At 33.8% G+C, this 12,771-nt stretch overlaps 2 protein-coding genes and 2 long non-coding RNA genes across 9 annotated transcripts; 2 read left to right on the top strand and 2 right to left on the bottom strand.

Annotated features, from left to right (window-relative positions):
• Window positions 1–191: 191 nt before the first annotated feature.
• LOC112590657 (uncharacterized) lies at window positions 192–3,255 on the bottom strand. The gene is made up of 3 exons (XR_003114381.1): window positions 2,998–3,255; window positions 2,621–2,906; window positions 192–2,485 (listed from the first exon to the last, which is right to left on the bottom strand). It is a non-coding gene; the product is annotated as an uncharacterized LOC112590657 (long non-coding RNA).
• Window positions 3,256–3,756: 501 nt separating this feature from the next.
• Window positions 3,757–7,095, top strand: LOC105183766 (H/ACA ribonucleoprotein complex non-core subunit NAF1). 6 transcript variants are annotated; one of them, XM_011142104.3, is made up of 8 exons: window positions 3,757–3,900; window positions 4,144–4,375; window positions 4,603–4,712; window positions 5,054–5,510; window positions 5,608–5,743; window positions 5,817–6,085; window positions 6,158–6,330; window positions 6,479–7,095. In XM_011142104.3, exons 3-8 carry the CDS (start codon window positions 4,646–4,648, stop codon window positions 7,069–7,071), a joined length of 1,695 nt encoding a protein of 564 aa, XP_011140406.2. In that variant the 5' UTR covers window positions 3,757–3,900; window positions 4,144–4,375; window positions 4,603–4,645; the 3' UTR covers window positions 7,072–7,095. The 6 variants fall into 6 exon arrangements, with proteins under 6 accessions (XP_011140406.2, XP_019697289.2, XP_011140408.2 ...); XM_019841730.2 differs by having other exon boundaries at window positions 3,768–3,894; XM_011142106.3 differs by having other exon boundaries at window positions 3,768–4,375; window positions 5,093–5,510.
• Window positions 7,075–9,435, bottom strand: Rfk (Riboflavin kinase). The gene is made up of 4 exons (XM_011142102.3): window positions 8,831–9,435; window positions 7,875–8,023; window positions 7,584–7,686; window positions 7,075–7,426 (listed from the first exon to the last, which is right to left on the bottom strand). The coding sequence occupies exons 1-4, from the start codon at window positions 8,916–8,918 to the stop codon at window positions 7,323–7,325; spliced, it is 444 nt and encodes a 147-aa protein (XP_011140404.1). The 5' UTR covers window positions 8,919–9,435; the 3' UTR covers window positions 7,075–7,322.
• On the top strand, window positions 9,048–11,933 carry LOC112590649 (uncharacterized). The gene is made up of 2 exons (XR_003114366.1): window positions 9,048–9,142; window positions 11,689–11,933. It is a non-coding gene; the product is annotated as an uncharacterized LOC112590649 (long non-coding RNA).
• Window positions 11,934–12,771: the final 838 nt, after the last annotated feature.

The following is a 12,771-nucleotide window of genomic DNA, read 5'->3' as shown; positions in this document are numbered from 1 at the left end:
AAAATCAGCAACTGAAACAACAATAAAATATTAGGCAACAATTATTGCAACATAATTATAAATTTACTTTTATTATAGTTTCATAAAATAAGAATAACAATATAATATAATATATTAATAACATTTTAATAATATTATATATAATATTAATATTTAATAATAATATTTAATGAACACAAAGTATCTTATATATATATAATAATAAACACAAAGTATCTTAGACCTATAGTAATGAACACAAAGTATCTTTCAGTCATGATGCAAAATAACCATTTTTTTACGACCGTATTGTGACTTAAATCGCCTGTTAATACATTTTATAGTATAATATAGTCGAACTCTAGCATAAAGTTTTATTAAATAATTTTTTGGAAAAGACGGACAAGGAGGAATAAATTCGACTTGCCTAAAAAGTCGAATCAATTTATTTACGATAAGTGGTTGCAAAATATATTCTTCAATTTTCTTAAAAAAATATGTCCTCCAAAGTTGTAATATATTCAATAAAATTATTATTTGGCATACATAAATTACCAAAAAGATTATCATTAGTAGCATTATACGCTCTAAAGAAACAATAGTATGAGGTATCATTTAAATCTACATATTCTTTGCTGTAATTTAAACACAAATCGCATGAATGTATTTTTAAACATTTACAAATAAGGTATCCATAAATGTATCGCAACGCATCTTGTTCGTTAATATCCATTTGACGATAATCATGATTATCTAGACGTACAGATACACCTTCACTTTCGTCTACTTCATTTTCAACAATATTCGTATATTGCGTTACAAAATTTACCATAGCCGTTAACATTTCATCATTATCTTGTTGACAATTCCTCGTTCTTGGCACACAGTAATTTACAGAAAACAGTTTTTGAAAAGAGTAATAAAATTGGATAGGTGTAGGCGTTAAAAGCGTTACCATTCATAATTCTGATTTTACCAAAGAAATTCTTCAATGAGTCTTGATTAAAACGACGCATTAACAAAAATTTTATATCTGTGGCAGTAACACATAAGTAATCCCACATCTTTAAGAGGGAATTTATGTTTTGACACCAATATTTAAATACTTTAACTTTTTTCGAAATATTAACTCCTTGTTTTGTAAATATTGTTAATTCACTTAGATATTTTTTCATTTTTGACGAAAATTCTATTTGATAATCCTGACCACTGAAAGCTTGTCTATATTTTATCTTATGGAAAACTGTAGATGAGTTGAACATGTCAAATAAATCATTCATGTTTTGAACAAAATTAACTGCAATAAGGGCTTCATATGAAATATTACAAGACATTACTAGTTTATTTAAAGCAGCATCTACTGTTCCACTCAAAACTTGCGTTGCATAGCGAACTTTCATTCTTTGAAAATTAGTAGGCATAATATGTATATCTGTTAGTTTGGGTGCTAATCTATTTTCGTTATTTTGTTCTGTATCGTATAGTTCTTTAATGTATTTCTATAAAATAAATTTTCCGTTATCTTTAATAATATTTTTCAGAAAATTATTACGACTAGCTTTCAAAGCACGTGGTGGATCAATGAAATGAGCTATTTGTTGATCATTAACAACAAAAAATGGTGACTCTGTTGTAACATTTAATGCTTGTACTACATTTATGAAATTTTGTCCCGTATCACTTACAAAAGCAATAACTATAAATCCAAGTTCTTGCAAATTTTTTATACTTTGCGTTATATCTTTTAATTTAGTAGCATGAAATGTGAAATTTAGAAAAAAATATCCTATAAGTTGTTTCCAATTCGTGCATATACCTCTAAGCATTAAAACTGCAACGTTACATGCTGGCAATGCCGATTTTCCTTCACCCCAATCTTCAAAACCATATACCGTATCTTGACTAATATATTATAAAATAAATGTGCTTTTAATACAGCTTCATCCATACACAATGTACAATATTTATCAAGATTAGTTTTAACAGTAGATACTTTAGCTTTTAAAATATCAAAAACATTATTTTGCAACCCGGGAAAAATTTCAAAATTTTCGATCATACGTTGTAAAGTTCTTGTGCTAGGCAAACAGAACTGTTTTGATAAAACTTCATGGGTTTTACGTTCACTGAAGTATAAAGTAAAACACATTTTTTTAAATTCCAAAGAAAATTTCCTACCCTTTGGCGACTTTTGAGCCAGGTGTACTTGTGCTTTCACAAAGGTCGCAACAGATGGTGGCAATATTTGATCTGTTGCATCACAATATTCTATTGGTAGAGAGAGCTTCTTAATCTTTTTTGTATAACTTGCTTCCTGTTGCTTTAATTGTTTCTTAACTTTCTGTAATTTTTTTTGTAATAAATGGATTTTCTTTTTCAATATCTTTTTTCGGAGTGAATTAATAGATAATGTGGAATCGGTTTGTATTTTCTCATCTTGTGTAACAGATAGTTGTTCCTTCCTGATCCTTTCGATTATCTTCATCCATAACGTTTACATCCTGCTCTACAATTTCAATTAACAATTGGATTATTTAATAACGTGTAGTTGTTAATATTAATTTAGAGTATTAAAAAGAATAGTCGACAAAAATTTCGACAAAAATAAAATAAGATTCTATATTATCGTAGTTCGGCTTACCTTTACATGAAAAAGATATGTGATTATCAGAATCTAATAAAAAGTCATGTACAGACTGATCTATTTGTTGATTCGTTGGTTTTTCTATTTGTAGACCTGTACACGTTTGATTGATTTTATTTGTAGATTCATTGGTTTTGGAACTACGTATAGTTGGAGGCGATTTTTTAAATCATTTAAAAACATTGTAGAATCAAAATGATTTCCACAAATCCGGTATGTTTTATATAAGTTCTCTATTGGAACTTTAATTGTACGCCCGCAATTCCTTAACTATAATCTACATCTGAGAAATGGAAATATATACATATATAAGTTAGACTTTTTGGCAATTCCAAAACAAATATGTAAAATTAATAAAAAATTATTATTTTTACCTTTCTACATCCTTCGGGAAACGAAAAAAGCTTAACCCAGGTAAGGTATTCGTCTTGAAATATTCGGGCATTTATACATGGCACAACTATGCCAACCTCGAATCATTTTGTTGATATTTTGTAACAATTTCTTTTATTTGTACCAAAGATTTATTGGTACATCACATACAAATAAACATATGTATATGAAACATTTAACCTAAATACGTCATCTATGGCGGCTGCCATGTTCCTAGTAGGATAGAGCGACACATGCGCACTGGAAAATGAATACCACTTAAAAAGTTCAGTGTCAATGGCCGCGTTCAGCAGACCAACAGTTGGACAACATTACTAGATTTTGCACTGAATCTCGCTCCTGATTGGTAAATATTTCTGGGTCTATGAAGAATCTAAAAGAATGCTCCAATCACAGACAATAATCACTAAGCGCTCTCTGATCACTTTGTTCTACTGAACGCGGCCATTACTGTGTACACTTAAGCCAGCGGCACACGGTGTTTGTTTTCACGCTGGATTGCTTGCTGGATGAAAATACTGCGTTCTGATTGGCGCATTTCCATCCATCTTCGGAAATGTACCAATCAGAATGCAGTATTTTCATCCAGCAAGCAATCCAGCACGAAAACAAGCACCGTGTGCCGCCGGCTTTATACTGTGGCAGCACACGGTATTTGTTTTTGTGCTGGATTGCTTGCTGGATGAAATACTGCGGTCTGATTGGTACATTTTCGAAGATAGATGCACCAATCAGAACGCAGTATTTTCATCCAGCAAGCAATTTAGCACGAAAACAAGCACCATGTGCCGATGGCTGTAGTTCTGAGCTCTTCGAGAGAAAAACGGATTCAGTTTGCTTTGCCAGTCTTTTGTTCGCCTCCGTGGCGGTTGGATGTGGTACCTGTAACTACGCATATTATTTGATCGTGGGGACTGCGTACGCGTTGTCCCTGTTTTTCTTTTACCTCCATACTACTGGCTAAATAGCCTTATAGAATTTCATCTAATCTGTCAGGAAGACCTCTTGTTCGCTTCCGTGGCGGTTGGATGTGATTTCTGTAACTACATGCATATTTTTTGATCGTGGGGACTGCGTACGCGTTGTCCCTGTTTTTCTTTTATCTTCATAATCGTTGACTGGCGTAGGGGATAGAGTGTAACAGCTCTGCCCAGAGCCATTTGTTGAACCAGAACCAGAATTTCATCTATCTACATCGTGAGAGTGGCGTTGCAGCTGTACCCTATTTTGCCCAGAGCCATTTATTGAATTGAATTGAAGTTTGATTTGCACGTTCAATAAGTTTCAACAAAATAAGGTCTCAACAATGGGAGAGGATCGTTTCATCGAACTCAAATAAAAACCGCATGAACCTTTTTGGTAATAATATATATTAATATATATGGTGCATATATATAATCATCTTGCATAGACGAATATATATTTCTTTTCTTTATGCATATGAAAATATTTTAATGTTTTATACACACATCATGTATCTTATATCTCAGCAGGCATCTTATAAAGTCTATTTTTGAGAAAGCTTTTTTGTAAACTAACAACATATATTTTTCCATAAGCCAATGCATTTTGCAAATTTGTTCAAGTTGTTAGCTGAAAACTTTGTTGAAAGGATCAAGTTGAGTTAAAATGGAAACAAATGTGGATGTAGATACAAAAAATGCACATACAAACAGCATGTCTACAGAAACCAAAGGTAAATATATAAGTACCCAGCAAACACAATATTACATGTAACGTACATGTTAGTTGTAATTTTCTACTCAACAATATAACAGTTATATTGTTGAGTAGGAAATTACAACTAACATGCAGGTTACATGTAATATTGTGTTTGCTGGATATATTGGTCTGTCTAATACATATACATTTAGATAAAATATTTTTATGAATGTTTCTTATTTGATATATATTTGAGGAACATTAATTGGATAATTATCATTTTAAATCATAACATTTATATATGTTAATAGGTAATTTTATATTTCGTTTATATTATTTTACTAAATATATATGATATATTTGATTTATTAACAGATATTGAGAATAAAACATCTCTTGATATAATCGCTTTAGAATACGAAGATTCTGATTTAGATGTGAAAGAAACAATACTGAATAAAGAAGAGGCCAAGAATCAGCATATTGTGAAAATTATAGATGCACAGATAGATACACAGATAAATATACAGGCAGATGTACAAATAGGTTTGCAGGCAGATGCACAAACAGACACACAAGCAGATGCACAAACAGATACACAAGCAGATGCACAAACAGATACACAAGCAGATGCACAAGTAGATACACACACAGATATACAAAATTTGCATCAGTATCGTCAAAAGATAGATGAAGTATTATTGAGTGACTCTAGCGATAGTGAGAGTGATTCCAGTAGCAGTAGCAGTACAAGTACAAATACTAGTAGCAGGGATAGCAGTAATTCTTCAGACAATGATAGTGATAATTCAGATGACAACGATGACAATAAGTATGTATCGTTATTTTTCTATAGGAAATAAAATATGATATACATACATATTTTTTTCCCTTGATTTATGAAAGTTGAAGTACAAACTTATGATTAGTGTTTTTAGGATGAAGAAAAGAATAAAAATGAACACACTTAAACCGGTACAAATACAAAGTGAATTGAATGGTCTACCACCAGTGGAAGATTTAAAGATTAGTGTTTCAGAAGTTACCTGTGATTTATTTGGTGAGGTAATAATGTTGTAAGACATTGCTTTATTTTATTTCCATATATTTAAGTACTGCAATATATTAAATGTTCTAGATTATTGGGATAGTGGAGGAACTAGTAATTATAAAACCTCGAGCCGAAAAGCCAGCGCTCCGAGAGGAAACAGTTTTATTCATAGAACAGGGCCAGAAAACACTCGGCAAAATATTCGACATATTCGGTCCCGTTAAAGAACCACATTACACTATTCGTTTCAACAATGTCGAACACATACAGGAGAGACAAATCACTGTGGGCACGCCAGTTTATTATTGTCCTGATTCGTGCTACACGTTTTTTGTTTTTTTATCTGAACTGACGAAGTTAGTATTTTATATATTTTTATTTCCATCCGTATTCATATTACGTTATGGAGTAAATTTTTTATTTTATAGAATAAAAGGTTCCGATGCAAACTGCGACGGTGGCTCTGATGGTGACCATCCGGATTTTTCGGACGACGAAGAGGAAAAGCGTTACTATGAAAAGCTGAATAGACAGCGAAGAAACCCCGCACGCAGTTCAGGCGATGGTACACAGAAATCGTCCAAACGAATGTGTACATTGAGTAAGTGTTATATTTCTTCTCGGTCTTGTCTCGATGAGTGACGGAAAATTTATGACCTGTTTAGATATATAAAAATTTGTATGTTAGAAAATAAATCTTTCTTTTTCTTCGCACAGAGACAATTAACATTGATCCTATCCTTTTATAGATTCTACTCCCACGTTAACAAATTCTACGGCAAATACAGTTGGTTCGAGAGCTCCTACTCTAAGTACGTCCAGTTCGAATTCAACTGGCTGCAGGCCGAGAAATGCGCGAGACGGAAACTATCAATTTCAAGGGCACAGTGAATATGGACATCGACCGACCTGGAGAAACAGTGGTCAATTGAATCGTGCAAATCAATTTAATGTGTATCGGCCGTTTTATGGTAATCCGAGGAATGCGTGCTTCACATATGACATGTCGCCGCTACATCGAGCAAGATACCCCACACCACCTTTCAACGTGCCGCCGTCGTCACAGTATTCTAATTCAGATGATTCGGATTATAGGAATCAATATTATCCGGCTGCTGATATGAACACACAATATGATTATGTCTCTCGATATCCCAATCCTTCCTTTGCCGACCAAACTTCTTGGAACCCTTTGTTTTACAATTCCAATTATCCCATGGCGTTTGTACATTCTAGTGCTCAGTATACCCATACATTTTGGCCGTCCGCATCATTACCTCTACCGCCGCCGCCACCGCCTCCACCACCGCCTTCGCCAATGGGCTCAACAAATAATCAATAGAACTCAGTTTGATAGACGTGTTATGGACGGTGTATATACAATTGTATATATAAATACATATATATATATATATGTGTGTATGTTTTTTTCCTTTCTTTTTTGTGAGATATTTTAAAGCTGAGGTCGCAACCAATTCATTAGAAAACCAATACTTGAGAATGTTTATAATTTTACAGTTTTTTCTCACCGTCAAAATAGAAATAACGAAATATTTGTTCATCAAATAAATCTGCAGTTTCTTCTCATTTCACTTATTTGATTAAGAAGTCGTGGTCTTTTAACTTGTTCGTAACAGGCTCATCTAATCTCTTTTCCGCGATCGCGATATCGTTCTTTATCTCTTTGATGAGTTCCTCTGCAAAGATAAATAATGCCGAATGATAATTGCATAGAAATACGAAATTATTTCGAATTCTTTTGGAATAATCATTAATTTATTGGTATATATTTTATATCCTTCGCTGTATTGATTTTATATTAATTATCACACATAATTGTATCATGTATATTACCTTCAGACGAGAAGTCCTTTTCTGGTCGTATGTAACCAGCTATAATTACTTTAAGTTCTTCACCGTACAAGTCATCTTGAAATTTGTGTAGTAAATGGACTTCCTGTAACACGACTCAAATGTGATACTTCTCTCGCGTGATGCGATGAATATCTTGATGTTTATAATTTCATTCTATTTGAATAGTAGTTAAGCGTGACACTATATATTTTATGACACTATTATATTATGACAATTGCTTGTGATTATCGAGAAAAATATCTTTTTACACATCGTTGTCATTTGTCCTACCACTGATTTCTTCTCATTCTTATAATATGGATTCCATCCGATACTTGCGACCATCTTATAAATTTGTTTCTGCAACGAGGCCCAGCCATAATAAATTCCAGTGTTTAAGTCGTCTGGCAAGGTATTGACCACGGATTCCGAGAAGTTAGCTAATGTTTGAATATATCAGGTAGTTTGAATAATATATGTTATTTTTATTAAATTAGTGAAATTTCTTCGACATTAAACAGTGATCAGATACGAATTTAAATATTTGGAATATATCGCGTTTGTAAACTAGCATCGTATCACACGTATGATCGTTATGGAAGAAACGAGAGGGAAAAGAACAACCACATTCTAGTTTTTAAAGAAACAGTTTAATTAACGGACACGATACTGTTAGAAAAAGTATGAAACGAATTATTTCAGCTGTATAAAGAGAAGAAAGCGAATTGACGAGCGATAAATATAAACTGTGTAGACAGAAATCCGAAGAAGAAAAATGAATGTTAAAAAGTATCGCGGATCGATGATCGATATTTATTTGTCAGCGATAGAATAATAATGTTCGCAACAAACAAATACAAATTGATATGTATCTCCACTAGTCTGCAACCGCAATATAGTCTGTATTTAAGGTTTGCTGCGATTCAAAGTTCAAATCTGCTTCGCGTCCGTTCGCAACGCGAACAGATTTTGTCGATTTGAAATTAATCTTGCACACGGTTGCGCAAAACTTCTAACTCGTAACAAATGAAAATCTTCGATCATTGTTCGACATACGGATTCAAGAGAGTAATGAAATTCAATTTTAATTCAATATTAATGATCACATAAATAGCAACTCTGATCACTTTTCTCTCTTTTTTTTTTTTTTTCATTGGATAGAATATGTTTTTACCGATATGGACTCGCTGTGAAGATTTAATTCAAATATCTTACATTTCCGACAAAATTCTCAAAATGGGTACTACCTGTCGGAATACCTAAGGCCTTTGAACCTCTGCCAAAGCCTTTGACGATGGTTCCGGCTGCGAAATACGGTAATACCTTGTTGCACATAATTCTCGCTCATCGACAGACACACTAATCGACGTTATTCTACAAGTCGGTCACTTGAAGGCACTATCAGTCGACAGATTGTCGACAAGGTCGACAGAAATATGAGATTGATAATACGACGTAGCATGTGATAACGATTAAGTAACGATGATACGAATCACTCGCTTGATATTTGACTCTTAGCTTTGTGACGACGTAAAGACGACGGTCGTGCGACAATCATTGTAAGACACCTCAAATATATGCCTCCCTGTCTTGTGAAATCTTGTGAAAATCCAATAAAACTTTGCGTATTTTGATGTGTGTCAAAAGCGTATGATAATTGAAAGCATCACTCAATACATTGCAAAAAAATATGGATTTGTCGAAATTGATGTTTTGAAGGTTAGGATAGCTGTCATCTGTGCAAACGGTTGCGTGTACTGCCGCTTATATTATATAACATAACATAACATAATTATATGCGTAATTATGTGTGGTGCACTACATAATTGTATATTGTGTACGTTATATTATGTACAAACATGTAATAAGATTTTAACAGACGAGTTCACATATAGAAAATTCTTTGTAAAACACACACGCACATATACACACACACACACACATATATATATATATATACAGGGTGTCCCATTTAACCTGACAAATCGTAATATCTGGAAAACTACATGTCGGATCAAAAAAAGTGGGTAATGAAATTTGTTCGCCTCGAAGGGGGATATCCAATGATATCAAACTCGACCTCCCATCCCATTCTCAGGGGGTAGGGGTGGGGGGCAACTTTGAAATCTTAAATGGGAACCCCCATTTTTTATTGCAGATTCGGATTCTACACCACAAAATACATAAGTTTCGTCCGAAATTTTTTTTTTATTTGTGATAGATGGCGCTGTAATCGCAAAAAATTAGATTTTCTGCAATTCTCCAGAAATGATCATTGGATTGAAAAATAAAATACCTGTTCAATATTTTTAAAAATATTTTTAAAAAATATAATAACAGTTATTCCCCCCATCCCCTCGGGGTAGGGTGGGTGGTAACGTTCAAATCTCAAATGAGAACCCACATTTTTCATTGCAGAATTCGATTTTACATGAAGTTTTTATGGAAACAATTTTTCTCATTCGTGATAGATAGCGTTGAATTTTTCCGAGAAACTACTTTTAGCGTTACCCAGGAACAACGACGAGGACGTAGTAGCTTTCTGTTCCCTTCGGGGTGCTTGTTTTAGGTGAGTTCCCTCGCCTCTCACCATCGGGGTGATTTTGCATAATTAATTTGTTAGTGGCATCTCTCCATCGTCCGCGCCCATAGAACTTAAGAGACGATCATTATTAGACACTTACCTTTCTAACTAGAAGAGGTGCTTAATCAATTTTTGAAGAGTGTTCCATGCCACTATCATTTTCTTCTGACTTTGCATCATGGATTATGTAACTGTGCAAGAAAAAATTGAAATGATTTTCATTTATGGCGAATGTAGGAGAAATTTTGACGATGCTGTCAATTTGTATGCTGAGCGTTTTCCTGAAAGAGTACGATCACGTTCTTCTTTCGTCAGAGTTGTTACGAGGCGAGGGGACTCACCTAAAACAAGCATCCCGAAGGGAACAGAAAGCTACTACGTCCTCGTCGTTGTTCCTGGGTAACGCTAAAAGTAGTTTCTCGGAAAAATTCAACGCTATCTATCACGAATGAGAAAAATTGTTTTCATAAAAACTTCACGTAAAATCTAATTCTGCAATGAAAAATGTGGGTTCTCGTTTGAGATTTGAACGTTATCACCCACCTTACCCCGAGGGGATGGGGGGAATAACTGTTATTATATTTTTTAAAAATATTTTTAAAAATATTGAACAGATATTTTTTTATTTTTCAATCCAATGATCATTTCTGGAGAATTGCAGAAAATCTAATTTTTTGCGATTACAGCGCCATCTATCACGAATCAAAAAAAAAGTTTCGGACGAAACTTACGTATTTTGTGGCGTAGAATCTGAATCTGCAATAAAAAATGGGGGTTCCCATTTAAGATTTCAAAGTTGCCCCCCACCCCTACCCCCTGGGAATGGGATGGGAGGTCGAGTTTGATATCATTGGATGTCCCCCTTCGAGGCGAACAAATTTCATTACCCACTTTTTTTTATCCGACATGTAGTTTTCCAGATATTACGATTTGTCAGGTTAAATGGGACATCCTGTATATATATATAATTAAAGCGGTAAATTATTATTTTCATATTTTATTCGTCAATATAGTATCAAATTTTATTTGTATTCTCGAAGGATATGCACAATATTTGTAAATATTGTACGACACTGTTATACAAAAGATATTAAGAAGTCTATATATATACATAATAATAAATAGAACTCTGTATAAAATGTTGTGTGCGTGGTCAATATACATGTAAGCATATTATACATATATAACCAAATTATGTTGCGTAAATCATAATATCAATCATAATATATCAAAAGGATCAACATTTACCGGTCTTTGCAGTTTCTACTTTCCAACAGCTATTTAGAGCACTATACTGTTAAGTACGAGGGCAGTCTGAAAAGTTCTCGGCCTGACACATAGATGGCATTAGAAACTGTCAAACTATAATTGTATTGGAAAGTGGCATCCCTGATATAAACCCATGTAAAATTTTATTTCGATCTGTCAAGTCATTCGAGTAGTAGCACCAGTTTCATTGTCTTTTTTAAAATGGAAAAAATTGAATATCGTGCAGTGATTAAATTCTTTGTTTTCGCACAGATGGTTTAACACCAACAGAAATTCATCCGAAATTGTTAAAAGTGTATAAGGATGCATCACCTTCACTTTCCACTGTGAAAAAATGGGCTGCTCTTTTTAAATCTGTACAAGCCTCGAAGATGATCCACGCAAAGGTTGTCGGCAAAAACTGCTACAACACCACAAAACATTCAATAAGTCCATGATATGGTGTTAGATGATCGGCGAGTGAAAATGCGTGAAATAGCTGAGGCCATAGGCATCTCGAAAGAACGAACTGGAAATATTTTGCATGAAGAATTACATATGAAAAAGCTTTGTGCAAGATGGGTGCCGCATTTGTTAACAATTGACCAAAAACGCATTCGAATGCGTATTTCTCAAGCGTGTTCGGATCGTTTTAAGCAAAACGGAAAATGGATTTCAAGCGTCGTTTCATAACTGTTGATGAAACTTGGATCCACCACTATACACCAGCGCGAAAAGAACAGTCGAAACAATGGATCGAAGCCGGTGGACGTGCACCAAAGAAGGCAAAGACGGTTCCATCAGCACCGGCAATCAGGAAAGCAATCAGGAAAGATTATGGCAACAGTTTTTTGGGATTACAAAGATGTTTTGTTGTCGATCGATTATCTTAAGATAAAACGATTAACTCTGAATATTATTGTAACCTTTTGGATCTATTGGATGCAAAAATTCGTGAGAAAAGACCTGCTTTAAAGAAGAAAAGAATCGTTTTCTATCAAGACAACGTGTTCATACAAGTGCACGTGTTCATACAAGTGTTTTGACAATGGCAAAATTCAACGAATTAAAGTACGAATCGCTTCATGAACATCCAGCATATGCACCAGACTTGGCTCCCTCTGACTATTATCTGTTTCCAAATCAGGAAAAAGGTCCAGGAAAAAATTCCTGGTTAGAAAGCATTTTACATCAAATGACGAAGCTATTGCAGCCGTGGATGAATATTTTGCAGACCTTCCGGAATCACACTTTAATAATGGTATTGAATTATTGGAAAAACGTTGGAATAAATGTATTGAAGTTTTAGGAGATTATATTGAAAAATAAAAAATATTTCACGGCAAAAAAAATTTT

Source organism: Harpegnathos saltator, unplaced genomic scaffold (assembly GCF_003227715.2).
Source record: "Harpegnathos saltator strain DR-91 unplaced genomic scaffold, Hsal_v8.6 scaffold13, whole genome shotgun sequence".
Lineage (NCBI taxonomy): Eukaryota > Metazoa > Arthropoda > Insecta > Hymenoptera > Formicidae > Harpegnathos > Harpegnathos saltator.
This window is presented reverse-complemented; position numbering and strand designations above follow the sequence as displayed.